Source organism: Anomaloglossus baeobatrachus, chromosome 3 (assembly GCF_048569485.1).
Source record: "Anomaloglossus baeobatrachus isolate aAnoBae1 chromosome 3, aAnoBae1.hap1, whole genome shotgun sequence".
Classification (NCBI taxonomy): domain Eukaryota; kingdom Metazoa; phylum Chordata; class Amphibia; order Anura; family Aromobatidae; genus Anomaloglossus; species Anomaloglossus baeobatrachus.
The window spans coordinates 434,436,810-434,462,608 of record NC_134355.1 but is presented as its reverse complement, the minus strand read 5'-3'; the positions used below and the strand labels follow the sequence as shown (position 1 = coordinate 434,462,608).

The window sequence follows — 25,799 nt, the reverse complement described above, 5'->3', positions numbered from 1 at the left end:
TCCCCCAGTGCAGTGGCAAAAACCATCAAACGCTACAAAAACTGGTTCACATGAGGACTGCCCCAGGAAAGGAAGACCAAGAGTCACCTCTGCTGCAGAGGATAAGTTTATCTGAGTCACCAGCCTCAGAAATCGCAGGTTAACAGCAGCTCAGATTAGAGACCAGGTCAATGCCACACAGAGTTCTAGCAGCAGACACATCTCTAGAACAACTGTTAAGAGGAGACTTTGTGCAGCAGGCCTTCATGGTAAAATAGCTGCTAGGAAACCACTGCTAAGGACAGAAAACAAGCAGAAGAGACTTGTTTAGGCTAAAGAACACAAGGAATGGACATTAGACCAGTGGAAATCTGTGCTTTGGTCTGATGAGTCCAAATTTGAGATCTTTGGATCCAACCACCGTGTCTTTGTGTGACGCAAAAAAGGTGAACGGATGGACTCTACATGCCTGGTTCCCACCGTGAAGCATGGAGAAGGTGGTGTGATGGTGTGGAGGTGCTTTGCTGGTGACATTGTTGGGGATTTATTCAAAATTGAAGGCATACTGAACCAGAATGGCTACCACAGCATCTTGCAGCGGCATGCTATTCCATCCCATTTGCGTTTAGTTGGACCATCATTTATTTTTCAACAGGACAATGATCCCAAACACACCTCCAGGCTGTGTAAGGGCTATTTGACTAAGAAGAAGAGTGATTGGGTGCTCGCCAGATGACCTGGCCTCCACAGTCAGCTGGCCGGAACTCCATCGAGATGGTTTGGGGTGAGCTGGACCGCAGAGTGAAGGCAAAAGGGCCAACAAGTACTAAGCATCTTTGGAAACTCCTTCAAAACTGTTGGAAGACCATTTCCAGTGACTACCTCTTGAAGCTCATCAAGAGAATGCCAAGAGTATGCAAAGCAGTAATCAAAGCAAAAGGTGGCTACTTTGAAGAACCTATAATAAGACATTTTCAGTTGTTTCACATTTTTTTGTCATGTATTTCATTCTGCATGTATTAATTCATAGTTTTGATGCCTTCAAAGTGAACCTGCAATTTTCAGAGTCATGAAAATAAAGAAAACTCTTTGAATGAGGTGTGTCTAAACGTTTGGTCTGTGCTGTATTTTTACATATATATATATATATATATATATATATATATATATATATACACACACACACACATTATATATATATATATATATATATATATATATATATATATATATATATATATATATATATATATATATATATATTAAATATTATTACTACTTTAGCACAATATGAACAATTTATGTTTAATTCAACTTTTTTTGTGATGAAAAGTGTTTTGCTGTAGATGTTTTTCTATGTATAACCAGGCCGCAGCCAATGAGAAAAAAATGGGGAAATGGGGGAGTACAGTTTCATAAACAGAAAAGGGAACCCCAATAAAATATAACTTTTATTCTTAATACTAAAAAAGTCAGAGACCAAATTCACAGACAAGATGCTAGGAGGGAGGATGATCACACAGACTGGCCCTAAATCAGCCCTAGTCGGCCCCTCCCTACCTAGCAATGGAGGGTGTTATATTTTATTGGGGTTCCCTTTTCTGTTTTTGTAGATTTTTTTTCACCAGTGTAGTGTTTATATAAAACTTTGATACCAAATGAGTGGTTTGTTTAAATTGCATTTTTATTGGTGAGAATTTGAGATTTTTTTTTTCCCCATTATTTATTTTGTGTTTTACTTTGTCTTTATTTGAGACTGAAACCACTGATTAGATAAGTGAAAGCCCAATACCCTATTTATATATAATTCATGCTGGGTATTAGACTTGTCAGCGTTGCACTAAAAGGAGGCCTGTTAGATCTTGACATGAGCAGGGTCTAACAGGTTACCGACCCAGGGATCCATCTTTGTCATCTGGTTGCCACAAACATCAAACTCCACATCAGGGGGTTACAGATGTCGTAGTGAGAGGAAGGGCGTTTCCTCTCACAACCCTTTAAGTGCCGCAGTCTCCCTTGAACGTAATCTCTAAAGAATTAAACAGCCACGGACTGAGCCGGCACAAGCTATTATTGCCGGAGCTCAGCTGTAAGTTAATTGGCGCTCCTCTGGTAATGCCATTGGGCACAGTGCCTATGCCTGCTTGATAACCTATGTACCACTAACACATAGGTTGGTAAATCAGTTTATGGCACACTACCTCAAAAATGACCTGGTGATCTGGAGTTTGGAGTGCTTGCACAAGAGGAACGCTTTGGGCAAAAAAAAAAAAAAAGACTATGCTCATTAAAAAGGTGTTTGTTACCCAGTCCAGTACTATTAATTGTACACTTAGCTCTGTAGCCAGCTTATTTACATGGAAAGCAGATATGTGTACCCCATGAATAGAAGAACAATACAGGAACTCTGAATCCACATTAGCCAGTATCATATTACATGGAAAGCTTATGCAGGGAGTGCAAGGATTCAACCAAAATCTAACAAACGCTAATGTTTATAGGCCCCTTTACACACAAACTTTCTAGCAATCCCACCAGCGATCCCAACCTGGCCGGGATCGCTACAAAGTCTCTGGTGAGCTGTCAAACAGGCAAACCTGGCCAACGACGCAACAGCGATCCGGACCTGCAGATCGACCTAGCTAGTCATTGGGGACGTTGTAAAGCAGCTTTTTGAAAGGGAAGTCGCTAACGAAGTCGCTGTAAAGTCCACCTTTACACACTAAAACTTTGCTGCACAGCGGGAAACAAAGGACCAAAGAATGGTCCTGAACGATTTGTAGCGATCACAACTTCACAGCAGGGGCCAGGTCGCTGATGTGTTTCACACACTGCAATGTCGCTGGGGAGGTCGCTATTACGTCACAAAACCGGTGACGTTACAGCGATGTCGTTTGCGATGTTGCAGTGTGTAAAGCCACCTTAAGAGAAGAGGTAAGGTCTGCATAGGGGGGAAAAAAAGAGGAGTATGATGATTAATTTACTTATGTGATAAATGGAATCACAGGTGTCTGGAAACTGCTAATCTCCATCTTCCTATGGCAAGTACAAAGCATCACACGATAATACAATCTGCACCCCAATTTCTGTAATGAATGAAATATTAGGCAAGCTTATCTTTGTACTATTGGAAGTATGTTTTAAATTATTCCAAACTTCTTTCTGCAGAATGGAATATGAAGCAAAAGTCCAGCTCACCAAAAAAAACATTCTGACCGAAGCATGGATAGTAGTACTGCCCAAACAACCAAAACTGAAAGCAAGGAGGAGACATCCAGTTTCACAAAGCATAAAAATCGGTCATGGCTATGACACGACTAAAAGGTGCTGGAAGCACCAGAAACGGGTCTGTTTTGTGTATTGCTCTAAACCTATATGGATGTTATTTGGAATGTTAACATGTAACAGTAAGGCTATGTGCGCACGTGTGCGCTCTGCACCGCACCTAAAAGGTGCGCTTCAGAGCGCAGCTGAAAAGCTCCGTTCTGAAGCGAATGGTGCCGGCAGAGAACATGCGCTCTGCATGCAGCTCCTGCCATGGACAGAGCAGGGGCTGCCAGCAAAGCGCACGGAAGAAGTGACATGCCCCTTCTTAGAACGCGTGCTTCGGGCAGCAGCCGAAGCGCTGCGCTCTAAGACGCCACGTGCGCACGGCTCCTGCATAATCTCCATAGATTATGCAGGGGACGCAGGACGCATGCAGTTACGCTGCGTTACTGCATGTAATACGCACACGTGCGCACATAGCCTAAAGATGTTTATGTTCAGAGATTTTCAAGATGCACCCTATATGAACCTGACATCGCACATACTTTTCAGTTTAAAATAAAATAAAAAAGGAAACACCAACAACATTCCCGTTTAAGGCTATGTGCGCACGCTGCAGATTTACCGTGGATTTGCTGCAGAAAATGTTTAACATTTCTGCAGTCAATCCCCAGGAAAACCTATGGGTATACCTGCGGATTTACCCGCGGAATTTTCGCTGCGGAATTAATGTGCATGTCACTTCTTTTCTGCAGGTACCTGTGGTTTTTGCCATAGAGAATGGTAAAAAACTGCCGGGACCAACCTGCGGAAAAACCGCAGCAAAAGCGTGGCAAAAAAACGCAGCAAATCACGGCAAAAACTGCACCCGCGGTGCAGTATTCTGCCAGAGGGTGCGGATTTTTCTTAAGAAAAGTCCATTTTCTAGTGCGCACACAGCCTTAGAGGATTACTTGTCTGCATAATGCATAAAAAGACAAATCAAAAACTGAAGCATTCTAGTACTCAAAAATAATAACACCCAAAAGTACTATGGAGTTTGTACTAACAATGGTGATTATTTCCTATTCAAAAAGTTTGTTCTGCTCATGACCCATATGGTATACTATTTACAACAGAATTTTACTATTTATATGTAGATCAAATTTTGTTTGTTTGTAGTAGTAATGTGCATTATATATTATTTTGTGGTATTAAAATGGATTGGATGCCCCTCTACCTTTCACAGGCCAAGGGTAGATTTTAGGCACCATCAGTCTTCATTTAAGCTCCTCCACATGGGTGACTGGGGAGACTGGAAGAGATATTGTGGCAACAAGTTTTCAAACAACTTCTACATTTGGTTGGGATATCTAAAACACTGGACATATTGCCCCTTGTGTAAAACTTTAAGGGAGGACATAATGGTAAGCAATTTTGTTGGGTTGTCTTTGTATGGTTAACTTTAATGGGGGGGGATAAATAACTTTACAAATGCCTGATAATATTTTGTAAACTAGTCTCCAAAGTACAAAGATCTCAGAGTTTTAAGCACTACCTGTTACTTCCTGATAGTGGCGCCCAGTGCACGTAGCAAAACACTAACATATTAGCCAGCAATATCAGGTCAAGTCATACAAGCAATGCAATGACTTTTACAGCCGGATACAGCAAATTTAAAACGAAATTTCAAAATATGCATATATAGACCTATGTGCGCTCTGGTGAGAGATTCCCTTTCAGAAATGTAACCACATCAGCCAGAATTTACTGCTGCCCTGAAAAGGCTTCATAACATTTACAATACATTGCAATTAATAAAGTTATTTTTTTAAAATTCTTAATAAAAATAAAACCATGAAATATCACATCCATAAAAGTGCAAACTAGTAAAAATTAGTTTATCATGGTTTGAAAAAAATAAATAGAACCACCAGAAGAATTGTTAATTTTTGGTCGGAAGTGAACACTTTTAGAAAGGTAGGTTGGGACATTTTAGGATTCGACAGATACTCAAACATGTAAAATATTAAGTGTGTAATGAATGCACTGTCCTCACTGTTAGGATTCCACTGTTTCCACCCTTGTCACATGACTGTACATTTTCCATACACAGCCTCAAGTACTAACTAGGTTGTGAGGATTCCACGTTAGAGGACCTATCAAATTCTATAAATGTCCCAGCCAACCCATTGAATATCACCAAGTGTGACAATATGATGGCTATCAAAGTTATTAACTATAGATCAACATAAAAAAAAATTCTATAATGTTCCGAAAATATCTAATGTTCTATAAAAATATACTAATTCATATATTTATCCTTGTCTTTCTAAAATAAGAAGCTGCAATTCCAGAGATCACAACTTTCACAAGTTTAAGACAACAAAAGCACAAGTTACAGAGGAGAGGTCAGAAGAGACACAGAATCCCTCACCGCAGAGAAAAAGCCAGGGAAACTGCTGGATATGGTGTCAGGGGGGCTCCAAGTTCAGCTAGAGTGCAGCATTCAGGTCAAGTATACGCAATGCTATGGAGCAGAACTCCGGAGCAGAATTTAAGGTACTGGGGAAAATGGTATAACTGGAAATGTTTCAGACGATGCAAAGGGTTAAGTTGCCTAGTGAGCAAAAATATGTGTAATCATTTGTATGCTGGCATTTCCACACATTTGGTTAAACTCCAATGCTTCTATTAATGATAAATGTATTAATATCACCTGACAAGGGGTAAAAGTTCCAGTTACGTCACCCATTTTTTCAATGGGTAGAGGAGGGGGTGAACACATGACAGGTAAACCAACAACGTGGGAGAACTTAACAGTTGCATGTGTAAGACATCGTAAGCGTTAGCTCATGGATGGAACACGGCAGCCTTCATTGCCATATACAACTCTAGACTTGTTCCCATGAGCTCATCCTTGGCACGCGACAGGTGAACATTGTACACAAGCTTAAAGGTTTAACGAGCTCTTCACTAACACAAAGGGCAATATTTATCAATCAAGTGCACATGCAGAGCTCTCATCAGCACAAACGGCAGCAGAACACAAGCGCCCCCAGGCCACGTCCATGTGCTGGAACTGTAGGTGAAGCCTGCTGCACAAAATGTGGCTTACAGACTACAGAGAAAGTTATTTTTAGAATAATAAAGTCAATCTGATTACTAAAACATAAATTACTTGAATGTAACACTGCAAATGAGTGTTCACTAGAAGGTAATATTCAGGGGAAGCCACGCACTCCTGCTGCATTCCATTTCTTCCAGTCCCTTTCCTCCACCAGCAAAATCTGCCTAGGCTCTGAAGTGAATACAACTAATATTTCTCAGCGTTACCATGTCTTAACGATAATCTAACTTAATATCTAAACAAAAAAATGTGTCTCTTTAAACCGCGTGTATGAAAAAATAATGAAAATGTGTGATGTGATCTTAAATAAAAAAAATAAAATAAAATACAGCATTAACACATGCTATATTTGACAGACTGGTCCCCCCCCCTTAACATGCTGTATACCCCCCTTAACTAACATGCTGTATAAATTTGGCATCAATTACGCCAGCACAACTTTTATAGGTGCAATATATCAAATATGCAGAGGCAGAGTTAAAACAAACATTAATGTGGCGAAAAGTATTGGCAAATGCAATTATATACTGACTGAAGTGAACATGCGAGAGGTGGCAAGAGCTTTAAATGCGTTATACCATGGAAGAGGCCCACGTCTGCATTGGGTTTTACAATAGTCTGTAGTAAGCTGAAATTTTGCATTTTGCCCTTATTTTTAATAGTTCCTTTCACTGCCCCCACAGACCACTCTCTGTAACAGCGGCAATCACACAGTTTCTAGAGCCCAAGCTAGAAAGTCAATAGGCAGGACCATAGTTCGTACTGGGCAATAACCCAGTGTCCCAAATTCAAAAGGTCCCCCTGTGTAATGTTCCCTTGTACAGCTTGTGCAGAGTGCCAATGGTGCAGTGCAGCTGTTCATTTCTGTGCACAGTCCTTTATCTCTCATAAAATTTAGGCTGCTTTCACAGTACATGTTTTTAACATGCGTCATGAACGGTTTTTTGCTGTAAAAGTGGATCCTGTTTTTACAAAGAAAAACGCATGTGTTATTTTGCAGGATCCTGTCACTTGAAGTTTGTGGGCGGGTATTGAAGTCATGTGATCGGGAGTAAGGGGAACTGAACGTGAGACTGGGAGCCGGCATCTGAAAGCTGCAGACACTGGTAACCAAGGTAAACATTGGGTAACTAAGCGAAATGCCTTGCTTGGATACCCGATATTTACCTTGGTTACGAGCGTCCGCCGCTCTCAGGTGGGGGAGAGAGAGAGAGAGAGAGAGAAAGGGGAAGAGAGAAAGGGGAAGAGAGGGAGGGGAAGAGAGGGAGGGGGAGAGAGGGACTGATCACACCAGGCTGGTTTCTGGGCATGCTCAGTAGAGCAAGCAGGATCCTGTCTATCAGCATGCCAGCGTTCACATGCGTTTGCGTGCAGTATAGTCAGGATCCAGTGAAAAACAGTATTTGGACACAGCTCAAAAACGCTACAAGTAGCGTTGTTGAAAAAAGTTAAAAAACTGCAAGTCACACGCAAACGCATGTTGACGCGAGTCCATTGCAAAAGCATTGAAATGAAAACGCATTTGCACTGGATCCGTTTTTGCGTTAAAAAACGTTCATGACACATGTTAAAAAACCGTAGTGTGAAAGCAGCCTTATCTTCATGATCAGTAGAGGGTAGAAACAGGAAGCTGAACAATCAGTAAGTGTATAGATGGGGTCAGTCTTTAAAATTTAGGAAGGACTTTGGGGAAGACTGGGTGAGAGGGAAAGTACCCCAGTTAGCAGTGGACAACAGATGAGGAGGATCTCAAAAAGCAGTGCAAAAATGTGGAGAACCCTGAAATGCGTAAGAGGGGGAGAACTCCAATGAGCTGTGCATAAGATGGTGAGGACCACAAAGAGCAGTGCCTAAAATGGCAAGGACCCCAAATTAGTGCATAAGAGTAAGAGAGGGAGGACCCCAAAGAGCAGTGAATAAGAGATACTGAGGACCACAAAGAGCAATGCATAAGAGATGGCGAGGACCACAAAGCAGTCTGAAAGAGAGAGTGAGGACCCCAAAGAGCAGTGTGTAAGAGGGGTAGGACCCCAGTGATCAGTGTGTAAGAGATGAATAGGACCCCAAAAGCAATGCATAAGAGATGAAGAATGAAATTTGAGAGCACCTCTCCCACACTGAGATCACCATCAGCACATCAAAACACGAACTGCAGAAAATAAGAAGAGACGATACATTTGAAAACACCTAAAAAAACGGATGGTTAAAAATGCATTAAGAACACCACTTATGATACAGTGCTGAGGATTATACTCCATGAATCACTGAAATAAACAGTACAGGGTGACAATGAAATGGTGAAATCACAATACCAAAAAAATCTTGTAACAAAACTGATGAGTGTTCATACTTGTACTTCGCCCTTGAGAAAGCCACATCTCAGTGGCGATACACGTTAGACTTTATCCCCATTATCCCTCCACACAGCTCTCAATCGTTCAGGTTTGGTATAGGACTCTGTTGCAGCATTATAATAATATTTATTTTTATATAGCACTAACAGTCCACAGCGCTTTGAATACATCAACACTGTCCCCATTGGGGCTCACAATCTAGAGTCCCTATCTGTATGTCTTTGTAGTGTGGGAGGAAACCGGAGAATTCTGAGGATACCCATGCAAACACGGGGAGAACATACAAACTCCTTGCAGTTGTCGTCCTTAGGGTATGTGCGCACGTTGCGTACTAGCCCAGCACCGTAAAAGGTGCGCTTCAGAGCGCAGCTGAAAAGCTGCGTTCTGAAGCGCATGGTGCCGGCGAGAACGTGCGCTCTGCCTGCAGCTCCTGCCATAGACAGAGCAGGGGCTGCCGGGAAAGCGCACGGAAGAAGTGACATGTCACTTCTTTTTGCGCAGCGCTTCGGCAGTAGCCGAAGCGCTGCGCTCTAAAATGCCACGTGCGCACGGCCCCTGCACAATCTCCATAGACTGTGCAGGGGACGCAGGACGCATGCAGTTACGCTGCGCTACAAAGCGCAGCGTAACTGCATGAATTTACGCAACGTGCGCACATAGCCTTAGAGGGATTTGAACCCAGGACCCCAGTGCTGCAATCCAACAATGCCACCTGAGTTATTCACCGCTCTGCATTTATTTTCAGCTTTCATTGTTTGGCCCATCCTTAGCTGTATTTATTGCATATGTTTGCATAATGTTATAGTATTTATTCTTTGGTGGTGCCAGCAGTTGTGTTTTCATGCTTTGATGTTCAGTATTCGGGGCCTACATGTCTGCACACTCTCATTATCAACTTTATTACAAGACTTTTTTGGCATTGTGATTTCACTATCTCATTTTCACCCTGTACCATTCATTTCAGTTGCGTTTCATGTAATCCTCAACACTGTATCATGAGTGTTCTGGATACATTTTTAGCAGTCTGGCTATTTAAGTATTTTATGTATATTGTTGGCTCTTTGCTTGTCATATGTAATAAAATGTGATACTTTTTTGGTGATCCCCTTTGCTTGGCACATTTCTTCTCATTTTTTGCAGAGATGGAGAAGACTGCAAAGTAGTGTATAAGAGATGACCCCAAAGAGAAGGGCGTAAGAGATGGGGAGGACTACAAAGCAGTGCGAGACAGAGGACCACAAAGCAGTGCGAGACAGAGGACCACAAAACAGTGCGAGACAGAGGACCACAAAGCAGTGCGAGACAGAGGACCACAAAGCAGTGCGAGACAGAGGACCACAAAGCAGCGCGAGACAGAGGACCACAAAGCAGCGCGAGACAGAGGACCACAAAGCAGCGCGAGACAGAGGACCACAAAGCAGCGCGAGACAGAGGACCACAAAGCAGTGCGAGACAGAGGACCACAAAGCAGTGCGAGACAGAGGACCACAAAGCAGTGCGAGACAGAGGACCACAAAGCAGCGCGAGACAGAGGACCACAAAGCAGCGCGAGACAGAGGACCACAAAGCAGCGCGAGACAGAGGACCACAAAGCAGTGCGAGACAGAGGACCACAAAGCAGTGCGAGACAGAGGACCACAAAGCAGTGCGAGACAGAGGACCACAAAGCAGTGCGAGACAGAGGACCACAAAGCAGTGCGAGACAGAGGACCACAAAGCAGCGCGAGACAGAGGACCACAAAGCAGCGCGAGACAGAGGACCACAAAGCAGTGCGAGACAGAGGACCACAAAGCAGTGCGAGACAGAGGACCACAAAGCAGTGCGAGACAGAGGACCACAAAGCAGTGCGAGACAGAGGACCACAAAGCAGTGCTAGAGAGATGGGGGACTCCAAAGAGCAGTGCATAAGCGATGGGGAGGACTGCAAAGTAATGAGTGAGAGATGGAGGACCCCAAAGAGCAGTGTGCAAGAGATGGAGAGAACCCAGGTGATAAGTGTGTAAGATATTTGAGAACCCCAAAGAGCAGTGCGTAAGATGGAGAGGACCACCAGTGAGCCATGCTTAAGAGTGGGGTGGCCCCCATTTAAATTTCTATAGACCAATTCATTTTTTTTGAGTTTTCGTTTTTTCCTTACCTTCTTCAAAGTGCCATAACTTTTTCTTCAACATAAATATAAGACTGTTTTTTGTTTGTTTTTTTTTTGTTTTTTTTGCAGGACAACCTGCAGCTTTCAAGCATTCCATTCATTTTGCCATACATTGTACTTTAAAGGGAACCTGTCAGGTGTAATATGGACCCAGAAACACGAGCAGTTCTGAGTACATGTTGCTAATCCCTGCCTAACCGTCCCTGTACTAGAACTAGGGACTAGGTACTAGTCCCCTGGGCATTAGTTCCCCTTGCCAGTCGGCTCCATTAGCAGGTTAGTATGCCCCTGTGGGTGTGCTAACATGCTAATGAATGTGCAGCGTCACAGGATGATCTCTCTCACCTCTCCACCGCCATCGTGTCTGACGGGGGATTTCGGCTCAGTGCGCATGATCCCGGAGTCTGAAAATCATGGTGTCCAATAAAGCTGACTTTTGTGATGGAAAAGTCTTTAGTGACAAACAGCAATGTCTTGCCAATGCGTTGTATTACCCAATTAAGAAGAAACTGTTTCTAGGACCCTCTGTTCCCTACTTACTAGCTACAAAGGCTAAGAATGATTACAGATTCTGAGACACACAACTTGTTGCAGTAATTGGGGTTACTGTGGCAGCAACAGGCACACGATAGAGGAAAGCAGTGTGAATAGCATTCATATCTTTGGCAAAACTAGTTCGGGTCGAAATGTGAGGACACAGACGTCTTGGCAGCAAGCTCTGTAGATATACGTAGTATTCATGGCGTTCAGGGCCAAAGATGGAAAAAGTTAACTCCAAGCAGATATGATGTGGTCTTTGAGTCAATATATTTAAGAGGTTTTCATGGAATGATATCCATTACCTATCCACGGAATTCATACACATCCATTACTTGAATTTTTAAATTTCACACAACATATTCCATACAATATTGAAACTTGCTAGCAAAGCACTTCACAGGCTACAACTAAGAACCATTGGATGGTCACACAGTGTACACATTTCTTGATGTCTTGATCATGGACTTATGGAAGGATACTTGTGTAGAAAATAAATATCTGATCGATGGCAGCCACTTTGAGTACTAGAACATGTGATTCCATTAAATGTCTATGGACTAAGGAAGACCACAGAGATCAGAGCTTGGCCATTTTCTGCCAGCCTTATGTATACGATCATGCCGATCAATCCTATCCTCGGTCACACGAGAAGGTCGAACTGTGGCTCAGAACCCATTCTAGTGACTGATGGGGGTCCCTGTACTTCCTGGATCCCTTGTTTCTTCTACTCACACAAGATGGTCACCTTTGCCAAGTTCAATGTAACAACAATGTGTATTGAGTTTAAGAATTCTTCTGCCATCTAGTGTAGAAATGTCAGACCGCAGCGGCCTTGTGATTTGACAGGAGAGCAAAAGATAGGAGCGCACCACAATCATGAGAAAATGAGGGGACGGGCTATAAGCATAAGGGTGCTATCTGGTGCAGTGACGGGACAAGAGACAGCAAAAAAAAAAGCTACTGCACATGAAACAGATGCACTCCAATATATACTAAGAAAAAACACACCTTTATTAATGTATCAAAAAAGTGCATAAAAACATTTAAAAAAATGTACAAAGTACAAAGCGGAGAAGAGGGGGAGGTCAGTTCACCCTGAGCAGAAATAAGGTCCCTGAAGCATATAATGAACAATATATGACACAAATACTAATTATGCTGAATAACCCTATGCCACCATGTAATATGAGAGTAGAGGGTTGAAAAAGCGACAAGCCAATCTCTGGATGCTCACTGGACAATGTCAAGCATCCAGATATTGGCTTGTCGCTTTTTCAACCCTCTCTACTCTCATTTATGTCATTCAGCATAATTACTATTTGTGTCATATATTGTTCATTATATGCTTCAGGGATCTTATTTCTGCTCACGGTGAACTGACCTCCCCCTCTTCTCCGCTTTGTACATTTTTTAAATGTTTTTATGCACGTTTTTGATACATTAATAAAGGTGTGTTTTTTATTAGTATATATTGGTGTGCATCTGTTTCATGTGCAGTAGCTTTTTTTGTTTGCTGTCTCTTGTGATTTGACAGGGACTAGATTTGGAGACGTTTCTTATAGAATCCATGTCAAAAGCTTGCACTCTTTACTGGATGTTTTTCAAACCATAGTGTTTTATTAAAAAAAAAAAAAAAAAAAAAAATCGCTAAGTTTAAACAGCAAAGGGGATTCAAATTCAAATGAATAGGGAGATTCTGTGAAGCATTTTCCAGGTGATTTTTGTGGATTTTATTTGGTAGTGAATCCGCATAAAAAAAACCCCAAAACAAACCTGTGTCTGTACATGGCCAAAAGACAAACTAATCAAAAACTAATCATAATTAAAATGAGAATCTCTCACCAGGTTTTTCTCCTCTGAGTCCAGTGATGCATGTTATTTTTTTTTTACAAAAATCTGTTTTATCTGCTGTTGATCTTCCATTTCTTTGAATGTTAAGCCCTGTACAAATCCATCTACACCAGATTGGCAGGTTTCCATGTATACTGTGCATAGGCAGAAAGCTGCCAATCAGTGATGGTGTGGGATTATACAGAGCTCATAATTATGGAGGAATACCTGACAGCTGGTTTACTAGTCTACTAGTGATAATTTCCTGCTGATAAAACTGTCCAGAAAGTACATATTGTAACAGTCCTCTTCTTAAAGGGAACCTGTCAGGTACAATATGCACCCAGAACCACCAACAGTTCTGGGTGCATATTAGTGATTCCTGCCTAAAAGTACTGCTAAAGATAGTTTATTTTATGCTAATGAGGCCAGTGACTAGTTGCAAGGGTGTTACTTCCCTTGGTTGGTCGGCCCATATAGCATGCTAGGACACCCATGTGGGCGTACTAACATGCTAATTAACGCGCAGCGCCGCCGCACATACCTCAGTCTTGGTGGCGGCCGGCGGAGGATGGATGCGCACTGGAAATGATCCGGAGTCCCCGGGACTTCCTATCATATGCACTAAATTGATGCTGGGTGTAAGCTTTCCAGCTTCAGTGAGGAATAGTGCACATGACCGGAAGTGCTGGGGACTCCGGATCATGCCCAGTGCGCATCCATCCTCCTCCGGCTGCTATCAAGAGTGAGGTATGTGCGGCATTGCTGCACATTCATTAGCATGTTAGTTCGCCCACAGGGGTGTGCTAGCATGCTATGTGGGCTGATTAGCTAAGGGAAGTAACACCCTTGCGACTAGTCATTGGCCTCATTGGCATATAATAAGCGATCTTTAAAAATAATTTTTCTAAAGATTTGTTTATCTATACTAGTGTATACAGGGGCGGTTAGGCAGGAATCACTAATATGCACACAGAACTGCTTGTGATTCTGGGTGCATATTACACTTGACAGGTTCCCTTTAATAAATACTACTTTAGTTTTATTAAGTGTGAATGAAGGCCAATCACAGCCAGTACGAAGAGCTACAGATTGTCAGATCATTATCCACACCTGGTTTGCATCTTTATTGTTAATTAAATTTCAAAGCGACTTGAATAAGAGTGCATTTTCCATTCCATGTGCAGCAAAGAAACCACCTGGAGGTCTAAGGCTGTGAGAAACCCATATACATCTTACTCCACCAATAACTGTTCTGATAAAAAGATTAATGGGCATGACTTCATCGCCACCACAATATTCTGATCGCATGCATTTAAACCCCCCTTTGCGAATGACAAGACACAACACATCATGTAATGCTCACTTCACTTATACAAAGTAACCATTTCAATACCGGGCAGAGCGTACACAGGCCACAAGAGATACTTCATCTATTACATCACACTGCTATGGAAACCCTCGGCTTTTGTAAAGGTGGGGAAAATAAAAAACTAAATTCTACATAGGTTTAGTTCTGACCATGAAATCAATGAATTTGTCATGATATTTTTTTCTAAATGACAAATATAACTAACTAGAAGGTGGCCCGATTCTACGCATCGGGTATTCTAGAATTTACGTATTGTGTAGTTCATGTATGATTTTTGTTATATATATATATATATATATATATATATATATATATATATATATATATATATATATATATATATATATATATATATATATATATATATATATATATATATATATATATATATATATATATATATATATATATATGTTGTTGTGTGTAGTTACCAAGTGTTTGTGTAGGGGCTGTACATGTTCTGGGTGTTGTCTGGGTGTGACGGGGGGTAAGAGCGGTGTTGTATGTGTGTTGCGTTGTTTGTGGAGCGCTGTGTGTCTGTAGCGTTGTGTGTGTGTTGCGCGGTTTGTGTGTGTGTGGTGTGTTTTGGGGGGAGGTATGTTTTGTGCAATGTGTGTGTTGTGCGGTATGTGCGTATATTTGTGTGTGCCGCGGTGTTTGTGTGTTGGGTGCTGTGTGTGCGCAGCGTTGTCTGTGTGCGTGGGTGTCTGTGTAGGGCAGTTGTTTGTGGTTCCCAGTGTGTGTGTGTGTGTGTGATGTGTGGTGTGTGGTGTGTTGTGCAGTGCGCGCGTGTGTGTGTGTGTGTGTGTGTGTGTGTGTGTGTGTGTGTGTGTGTGTGTGTGTTTGGGGGGAGGTGCGCACTCTCAAACGTGCTCTATCCCCCATGCAGCGCACTCCCCATCGTGCTCCATCCCCTATGCTGCGCACCCCCCATCGTGCTCCATCTCCCATGCTGCGCACTCCCAAACGTGCTCCATCCGCCATGCTGCGCACTCCCAAACGTGCTCCATCCGCCATGCTGCCCACTCCCAAACGTGCTCCATCCGCCATACTCCGCACTCCCCATCGTGCTCCATCCCCCATGCAGCCCACTCCCCATCGTGCTCCATCCCCTATGCTGCGCACCCCCTATCGTGCTCCATCTCCCATGCTGCGCACTCCCAAACGTCCTCCACCCGCCATGCTGCGCACTCCCAAACGTGCTCCATCCCCCATGCTGTGAACTCCCCATCGTGCTCCATCCCCGATGCTGCACACCCCCCCATCATGCTCCATCCCCGATGCTGCGCACCCCCCATCGTGCTCCATCCCCCATGCTGCACCAGCATCAGCCTCTCTGCCCCCAGCATCAGCCTCTCTCCTCCCAGCATCAGCCTCTCTCATCCCAGCATCAGCCTCTCTCATCCCAGCATCAGCCTCTCTCCTCCCAGCCTTCCCCAGCATCAGCCTCTCTCCTCCCAGCCTCCCTCCTCCCACCCTCCCCCAGCATCAGCCTCCCTCTCCCAGCCTCCCCCAGCATCAGCCTCCCCCAGCATCAGCTTCTCTTCTCTCAGCCTACCTCTCCCAGCCTCCCTCCTCCCAGCCTCCCTCAGCATCAGCCTCCCCAAGCATCAGCCTCCACCAGCATCAGACTCTCTCCTTCCAGCCTCCCCCAGCATCAGCCTCCGCCAGCATCAGCCTCTTTCCTTCCAGCCTCCTCCAGCATCAGCCTCCCTCTCCCAGCCTTCCCCAGGATCAGCCTCTCTCCTCCCAGCCTCCGTCCTCCCAGCCTTCCCCAGCATCAGCTTTCCCCTCCCAGCCTCCCTCAGCATCAGCCTTCCCCAGCATCAGCCTCTCTCCTCCCAGCCTCAGCCTCTCTCCTTCCAGCCTCCCCCAGCATCAGCCTCTCTCCTTCCAGCTTCCCTCAGCATCAGCCTCCCCTTCCCAGCCTTCCCGAGGATCAGCCTCTCTCCTCCCAGCCTCCTTCCTCCCAGCCTCCCTCAGCATCAGCCTTCCGCTCCCAGTCTCCCCCAGCATCAGCCTCCCCAAGCATCAGCCTCCACCAGCATCAGCCTCTCTCCTTCCAGCCTCCCCCAGCATCAGCCTCCCCTTCCCAGCCTTCCCCAGGTTCAGCCTCTCTCCTCCCAGCCTCCTTCCTCCCAGCCTCCCCCTCCCAGCCTCCCTCAGCATCAGCCTTCCGCTCCCAGTCTCCCCCAGCATCAGCCTCCCCAAGCATCAGCCTCCACCAGCATCAGCCTCTCTCCTTCCAGCCTCCCCCAGCATCAGCCTCCCCTTCCCAGCCTTCCCCAGGTTCAGCCTCTCTCCTCCCAGCCTCCTTCCTCCCAGCCTCCCTCAGCATCAGCCTTCCGCTCCCAGTCTCCCCCAGCATCAGCCTCCCCAAGCATCAGCCTCCACCAGCATCAGCCTCTTTCCTTCCAGCCTCCCCCAGCATCAGCCTCACTCCTTCCAGCCTCCATCAGCATCAGCCTCTCTCCTCCCAGCCTCCTTCCTCCCAGCCTCCCTCAGCATCAGCCTTCCCCTCCCAGTCTCCCCCAGCATCAGCCTCCCCAAGCATCAGCCTCCACCAGCATTAGCCTCTCCTTCCAGCCTCCCCCAGCATCAGCCTCCCCAAGCATCAGCCTCCACCATCAGCCTCCCTCGTCCCAGCCTCCCCCAGCATCAGCCTCCCCCTCCCAGCCTCCCCCATCATCAGCCTCCCCCTCCCAGCCTCCCCCATCATCAGCCTCTCTGCTCCCAGCCTCCTCCAGCACGCCGTGCTCCTCTGCCGACACTCACACACCCGATCGCATCCACTCACACACACCCGATCGCATCCACTCACACACACCCGATCGCATCCACTCACACACACCCGATCGCATCCACTCACACACACCCGATCGCATCCACTCACACACACACAGACACTGACGATATCGCACATACGCGCTGATACTCACAACATCCGGACATACCACATGCCTCTGGCCATGTGATCCTCCGTCAGGTCCTGGAAGATCACAACAGCACAGTATCGAGGCCGAGAAGCAAGCGATATCGCCGGATGCTGTGAGTGTGTGGATGCGATGTGTGTGTGAGGTGTGTGTGAGGTGTGTGTGAGAGTGAGTGCGATCTGATGTGTGTGTGTATGCGTGTGTGTGTGCTGTTATGTTTGTGCGTGTGGAAGTCCCGCCGCTGCAGGACCTTGATTTACTGGTAACTATGCAAGCATGGTTACCAGCGCAACACGTCCCCCGCTCGCACGGGAGCCAACACCAGCATACGGCGGCGGCGTACGCTGATGTGGGCTCCCGTTGGTGAGGGGGGAAAGGGGGGGGGGGGGGGGGAGTACAGTACTCACCTGGGATTCGTGGCTCCGTGACCGTGTCAGTTCGGGCAATGCGGGGGGGGGGGGGCGAGAGCTAACGTCTATTGCGTGAGGGGGGCGGGGCGTGGCGTGGGCGAGTTGCCAATGCCTGCAGGGTGCCGGGGCGAGAGGCCAATCTGTGGGGGGGGGGGCCACAGCCTGGGCGAGCGGCTGGCCAATCCGTGTGGGGGCGCAGCCGGGGCGAGAGGCCAATCCGTGTGGGGGGGCGGGGCCATGGCGAACCCAGCGGCCAATCAGCTTTGTGTCACCGTAAGGACATGTCACGGTGACACAATTTTGGAGCATGACAGACAGACAGACAGAATAAGGCAATTATATATATAGATACGCTCTTATCCCGCATATTTGCTATTTCCACATCTGTTCAAGGTTCCAACTTAAAAAAACGTAACACTGCTCATCCCACAGGAAAAATGCACTTTAGTCATGTTGTCATTCCTTAAAAAATAATGTAAAAAGCGATACATAAAATTCTAAGTACCACAAAATAGTACCAGAATAGTACCAGTAAAAACTAAACAGAGCCACACACAAAAAAAATAAAAAAAAAAAAATATCCTCACAGCTGCATCAATGGAAAATAAGGCTATGTTCACACGCTGCATCTTTAACTGCGTTTTTGGAGCATTTTTGACGTCACAAAAGATGCACCCAAAAGCATGCGCTTCCTTCTCCCAGCAAAGTCTATGCGATTTCTATTTTGCTGTCTGCACAGTGCATCTTTTTTTGGCTGCATCTTGGCTGCGTTTTTGAAGATGTAGCATGCTAATTCTTTTTGCCAAAATTGTAGAAAAAGACAAGAGCCGCTGCTGCGGTGGTGGGCAGCGCATGGCGCTACTCTTTTGAGCCATAGATTAGGGCCCCACTCAGAGGTTCGCCGTGACTTGGCAGTGGCTTCATACAGTGATCAGAATGTTAAACCAAGAATCTCATGTTCAGGTATTTAATTTTTGCCTAGCGGCATTAGATCAAGGTATGATTTTCGGGATGTGCGAATCACGTCTTTTTCTTCCAGGTGCGCTCAATTCTTTTTGCGTCTTGTCCTTGCATTTCTGAGGACTGGCAGATCAATCCCCCTCTGACTCTGGGTCCGTGGGGGATTGATCCCTGGTATCTGGCTAGATGCAGTTTCCCATAAAGTCAATGGGGACCAGAATCTGGCGCAAAGGGGTAGGGGTAGGAGCAAGCGCTTCATACTTCCCGAATCAGTGGCGCGGCTGTCATACTGCTCCCATGGCTGGTCATTCACTTCCCAAGCCGCTCATTACCTTCATTGAATATGTACTGCTTCCCCCACCCACCGGTGGTTGCGATTGGTTGCAGTCAGATGCGCCTCCATGCTGAGTAATAGGTGTCTGACCGCAACCAATCACAGCAGATGGTGGGCGGGTCTATATAGTACAGTACAATAAATAATTTTAAAAAAATGGCATGCGGTCCCCTCAATTTGATACCTAGCCAATATAAAGCCTCTCAGCTGATGGCTGGTATTCTCAGGCTGGGGAGCACGCCATTATTGGGAGCCCCCCAGCCTAAAAATATCAGCCAGCAGCCGCCCGGAATTGCCGCATTTATTAGATGCGACAGTTTCCGGATTTTACCCGGCTCATTCTGATTGCCCTGATGCGGTGGCAATCGGGGTAATGAGTTAATGGCAACCCATAGCTGCCACTAAGATCTAGATTATTAATAGCAGATTTCTACCAGAGACACCCTCCATCACTAATCTGTAAGTGAAATAAAATAAACAAACACCAAAATAATGCTTTATTTGGAATAAAAGACAAAATAGTAACCTCTTTCACCACTTTATTAACCGCAACACAACCCTCCAGGTGCAACGTAATCCACACGAGGTACCACGACGCTTTCAGCACTGCTACATATCTGAAGCTCACAGCGAGCACCATAGAACAAGACTGCCCGCTGTCAAGTTCAGGCCGCAACTGAAGTGAGCCGCTCGCTCAGCGGTGCCATCACTCAGGTTAGCAGCGGCCACAGCATGGCCATAGCCCCCACCTGTGACAGCAAATCACTTGAGTGATGTCGTGCTTATCACACGAGTCACTTGGGTGATTTGCGGTCACAGGTGGCCGTGGGTAACCTGAGTGACATCACCACTTACCACGCGGCTCACTTCAGTTTTCTGGTGGAGCTCACAGCGGGCAGTCTTGTTCTATTGTGCTCACTGTGAAATTCAGATATTTAGCAGTGCTGGAAACGTCGTGGGACCTCGTGTGGATTACCTCAGATCTGGAATTGTGTTTGGGGTCGGTTAATAAAGTGGTGAAAAAGGGTGCTTTTTTGTCTTATTTCAAATAAAAGATTTTTTAAGTGTTTATTTACTTTCACTTACAGATTAGTTATGCGGGGGTGTCTCAGATGCCTGCCATCACTAAGCTAGGGCTTAGTAGCAGCTGTGAGCGGTCATTAACCTATTATTACCCCGATTGCCACCGCACCAGGGCAACGGGAAGAGCTGGGCCCAGCACCAGAATTGGCACATCTTATGGATGTGCCACTTCTGGGGTAGCTGTGGGCTGCTATTGTTAGGCTGTAAAGGGCCAAATAACGATGGCCCTTTCCACCCTAGTTGTCTGCTGTACCTTGGCTGGTTTTAAAAAAAATGGGGGTGACCCATCGTCTTTTTTTAAATAAATCAAATAATTAAAAAAAAAAAAAAGCGTGGGATACCCTCTTTTCCATAACCAGCCAAGGTACAGCAGACAGCTGCTGCGGTTTCTGTGCTTTATATGAAAAATGTGTGGGAACCACCTATTTTGTTAACCAAAAAAAGAAATTAAAAAAGACAGTTGGCCAAGCTAGCTATCCCTCTATCAAGCTATTCTGTTATTTCTTTCTGTTCTTTCTTATTAGTCTATCCTCGCTATCAATTATCCTACCATATCATGGTTTCTCCTTTAGAAAACGCATTAACAAAAATGCGGTACAAAGTCATGCGTTTTTTGGGCCACAAGCTGCATTTTCTGAGACCACAGGAAAAAGATGCAATCAATATGCACTCAATATGCACTCAGAAAAAAGATGCAATGTGTGAACATAACCTAATACATTATGGATCCTGAAATGCTTCAGCACAAAAGGCGAACAAAAAAAAAAAAAGTTTTTTTTTTGTTTTTTTACAGGAAAACATTTATAAATATGAACAAAATTTTTTATCACCATTCTATTGACCTGCTGAATAATAGTAATTTTTTTTTTTTTTTTAAAGAACAGTGAAAGCCTTAAAAACTAACGTAGAACAAAAGGCTAAATTGCATTTTTTTCCCCCCTCCATTTCATCCCACAAAAATGTCTGTTTTTCAGTACTTCATATGTCAAGCTAAATCACAGTATTACAAAAATACAAATTTCTATTATAAATAGGGCATCATATGACTATAAGAGCAAGAAAAACCTTAAAGTGTAACTGTAGTTTTAACTTTTATTCCATAAATCAATAGTACACATGAAAATAAGCAACTTTGTAATATTTCTTATCAGACAAATTGGTTTCCTTCTCTGCCAGAATGGATCAGTCATTATCAGAATTCTCAATTCTGATGTAAAATCTGTATTCAGTGAAGACTTTACCATTACTGAGATAGGAGATGGCGGTTGGTTCTGATGAGATTCAAGGTAGAAAGGAGAGGGAGGAGCTCTGCCTACAGCGCCTCCCTCTGCTACAGCGCCTCCCTCTGCTACAGCGCCTCCCTCTGCTACAGCGCCTCCCTCGGCTACAGCGCCTCCCTCGGCTACAGCGCCTCCCTCTTCAAAGAAGCAAATTGGTCTGATAAGATATATTACAAAATTGCTTATTGTCATGTGTACTATTGATTTATGGAATAAAAATTAAAACAACTGTTACATTGTAAGACAAGAGATAAAAATGAATTAAATTTCAATACAAATTTTGGAAAATGTCTCTACACAGTGCAGTCATATGGCAAAGAGCTGTTGTCCCACATCCCAACCACATTACTTACTTGTTGCTGTCTCTGTAATTGTAAATGTAACAGCCTTGAGGCATCCCACTCTCTTTGTCTAATGTGAAGGATAGCTTTAGCTGTGAAAGAGAAAAGTAAAAAGTTTTAGCACAGATTTTTTGTAAGGTCTTTCATAAGCTAATACGGCATGTCTGTATCACAGAGCTCTAGCAATTTGTCTGCAAAATGTTTAGAACAGTTATTCCATCATGTATGTTTAAATTAATTTAATTTTAAAGTGATAAAGACAACCTTTAAAAGTAAAGTATTTTTAAAAGCACTTGTCAGCTTCTAAAAACGATAGGGGGTGATGAGGGAATGAGAAAGTAATAAAATATAGTTTGGACACAGCAGTGATCATCAGTTTAACAGTACAAGTAGTCTGAGACACACCTTCTGGCTCCACTCACTGCTTCTTCTGACTGGCTGCAGTACATAAATTGTACCACAATATAAGCAGTGTACAAATGACCTGTTTCCAGTAGAATAAATGCAAATTACGTATTGTACCGATTACAAACCCATCAGTGAAAAACAATAAAGGGTTATTTCCATCTTCACACATGGGTCTTGAGATAGCGTATGAAGAAAAAAAAAAAGCACTTTTGCAATTTACGGTTTATTAAAATTGGCAGCATTGTTGAGATATGGACGCTTTACAGCTTGTTGCCTAGATGACAGACCACTGCTGTTATCCACTACTAGGACAATCCCTTCTGATTCCCAGTTTCCCCCAGGTGAAATAATAAAGACAATACTCCCCCTCCCGTATCACCTCCCTTCCAGCGGTGTAAGGGATTGTAGTGCCGCGGTTTACATGGAGTTGTGACATCACGCAAGCCCCGATTCCTTAGTGACTACTTTTCTCCCCGCCTGAGGACGAAATTAGCAACCAACAGGAAATTAGCACAGCCTCTGCACTCACTTTGTCGATTAAGTTGTTTGGTTCGAAGGCGTGGAGAAGGAAGCTGGCTCTGATTGTGACATCACACCTCCACGTGAGCCCCGGCATTACGATACCTTGCACTGCTGGAAGGGCGCAGATACAGGAAGGGAGTATAGTCTACTTTACTTGGGGGAAACATGTGGAATCAGAAGGGATTGTTGATTTGCTTTAAAGAGAACCTGACAGCAGATATTTGCTACCCATGGTTCTAACAGGATGTTTCAGACACCTGCTATATGATTTCAGTCAGGTATGACAAACTCTGCTGTATTTCAGAGAAAAACATGGTTTAAAAGATGCGGCGGACCAAACCATGCAGAAAGTTAGCGGGTCAAGCGGGCCCCCGGCAGCGAATTAATAAAAATATATAAATAAACCAAATAAAATATGAAAAAGCGCTGGTCAGAATTAAGAGTTCCATCCCCACTCCACCTGGATACCATTTTTTCTATATTGGAGTTTGTTTTTATGGAACGTAAAAGTGAACAGATTTTAAAACCCTTTTAGCGTTTCTTTGCAGTTGTAAAAATAATGAATACAAAAAATGTGAAAATAGACATGTATTTCATTTTCTCCTTTATATTTTCCCTGGATAGCAGCAACATAAAAGGGGAAAAATAAATGTAAAAACTAGTCCTCATATATTGCAAAAAATAAAAAAAAATTGTCATAGCGGTAAAAGTATTTTTTTTTTATAAAAAATGTTAAAAAGGAATGTATGATAGAAGCTAAACTGGTTAAGCAAGTACACAATAGTTTCAAAGAAAAATTTTTTTTCGAAAAAGACCAGACTTCTGTCCCTTGGACTGGTAACATTAGAAACAAAGCATATGTATAGTACGGCGATGCAGGTGGGTTACACACTCAAATGTTTCCAAACTGCCAAGGAATAATAAGGGATGAGGTTATGATGGCCATTTCTATTAATACAATCTTGAGAGGAGCTGCTCTATTATATCATACTCTTCTTCAAAAACTGTCAGCCCATTTTTTTTGTAACCAAGTTGCTCAGCAGTTGTCACAAGCACTATGATTGGCAGCAGTGGTCATATACACTGTAGTCATTACATCATCACTGCAGCTGGTTAACAAAAGGACCGGGGGCGCAGCAGAAGATACCTGGCGTTGGAGCAAGTGAGGCAGAGAATAGCTGGGACTGATTTTTAAACACAGACGCTTATGGGTGTCAAACATTTCACTGATGGTAATACAGACACACTGACCATACACTGGTGACACACTGATGATAATACACACGGACCATACACTGGTGACACACTGATGATAATACAGACACACGGACTATACACTGATGACACATTGACCGTAATACAGACACACGGACCATACACTGATGAAACCCTGATGGTAATACAGACAGACGGACCATACACGGATGATAATACAAACACATGGACCATACACTGATGAAACCCTGATGGTAATACAGACAGACGGACCATACACGAATGATAATACAAACACATGGACCATACACGGATGACAAACTGATGGTGATAAATCTTTATTTCTATAGCGTCAACTATACTATCCCACAGCACTTTAAAATTCAGAAGTCGTATACAAACAATCATAAGCAACAGTTATAGATACAATAATGAAAGCAATAATAAAGACAATCCTTGTCGTAAGAGCTTACAATTTAAAATAGGGTGAGGTGGGGATTAAGTGCTTATTTACAACAAAGGTCCAGCCATCTCAAAGAAATGGAAGGTAGATAAATTCTAGATGAGCCAGTCACCAGCCAATCTGTTTAATTCTTTTGTGTGCAGTGGAGTTTAAGGGAGAATTATGTTCTGGGGTATCTTCTTGGAGTAGAGCATTCCTAAGGATTGGTGCACCTTAGTAGAAGTCTTTGAGCCGGGTGCGGGAGTTACAGATTAATGTGGGTGTCAGTCGAAGATAGTTTGCGGAGCATAGAGAACGGGTAGGGTGATAGAGATAAAAGGTGGAGATATAGGTGTGTGCCACACTGTGAAGAGCTTTGTGGGTGAGAACAAGCAATTTAAGTTAGATCCTATAATGTATTGGCAGGCAGTGCAATAACTGGCACAGAGTGGAAGCATTTGAATAACAATTACCCAGACAGGTGACCCTGGCTTCAGCATTGAAAGATGGACTGGAGAGGGTAAAGTCTAGTGAGGGGGAGGCAAATAGAGAATTACAGTAATCAAGGCGAGATATCAGGACAACAGTGGGGATTTTTGTGGTTTCCCTGGTGAGATAGGGATGGATTCTAGAGATGTTCTTCAGGTGCAAGCGACAAGATCAGGTGAGAGATTGTATATAGGAGGCGAAGGAAAGATTGGTGTTAAGCATAACACCCAGACAGTAAGCCTGCAGCCTAGGTGTTAGGCTATGTGTCCACGCTGGAATGTTGCTGCGGATTTTTCTGCATGAAAATCCGCGACTTTCGCGGCAAATCCGCACCTTTTTTTACCGCGGAATTGCCGCGGATTTTGATGCGGATTTTTTTTTTTCCCCCATTCTATAGCCAAAATCCGGATCAAAATCCGCAACAATAATTGACATGCTGCAGATTTTTACGGATCAAAATCCGCGGCAAATCCGCCGCGGAAAAATCCGCAGCATGGACACAGCTTGGAAGTGCCGCTGCTGCAGATTTTCGGAAAATCTGTGGCTTTTCCGCGAGAAATCCGCGGCAAAATCCGCGCATTTTCCGCAGCGTGGACACATGGCCTTAGAGTGCAGCAAACAGAGGAAGATGTCAGGTTTAGGGAGATTAGTGGATGGTGGGAGCAAAAGTGGTTCAGTTTTGGAAAGGTTAGGTTTCAGATAGAGAGCAGACATGACGTTTGAAACTGCAGACAGCCAGTCACAGGTGTTCTGTAGTACAGCAGGGGTGAGGTCAGGGGAT

At 44.3% G+C, this 25,799-nt stretch overlaps 1 protein-coding gene across 4 annotated transcripts in view; it reads right to left on the bottom strand.

Annotated features, from left to right (window-relative positions):
* The window catches only part of DIS3L2 (DIS3 like 3'-5' exoribonuclease 2), a 571,411-nt gene that overhangs the window by 113,586 nt on the left and 432,026 nt on the right, over window positions 1–25,799 (bottom strand). For all 4 annotated transcript variants that reach the window (XM_075340408.1, XM_075340407.1, XM_075340410.1 and 1 more), the window contains one exon: window positions 21,955–22,034. In XM_075340408.1, coding sequence (XP_075196523.1) covers window positions 21,955–22,034 — 80 coding nt within the window. The remainder of the gene's footprint in view (window positions 1–21,954; window positions 22,035–25,799) is intronic.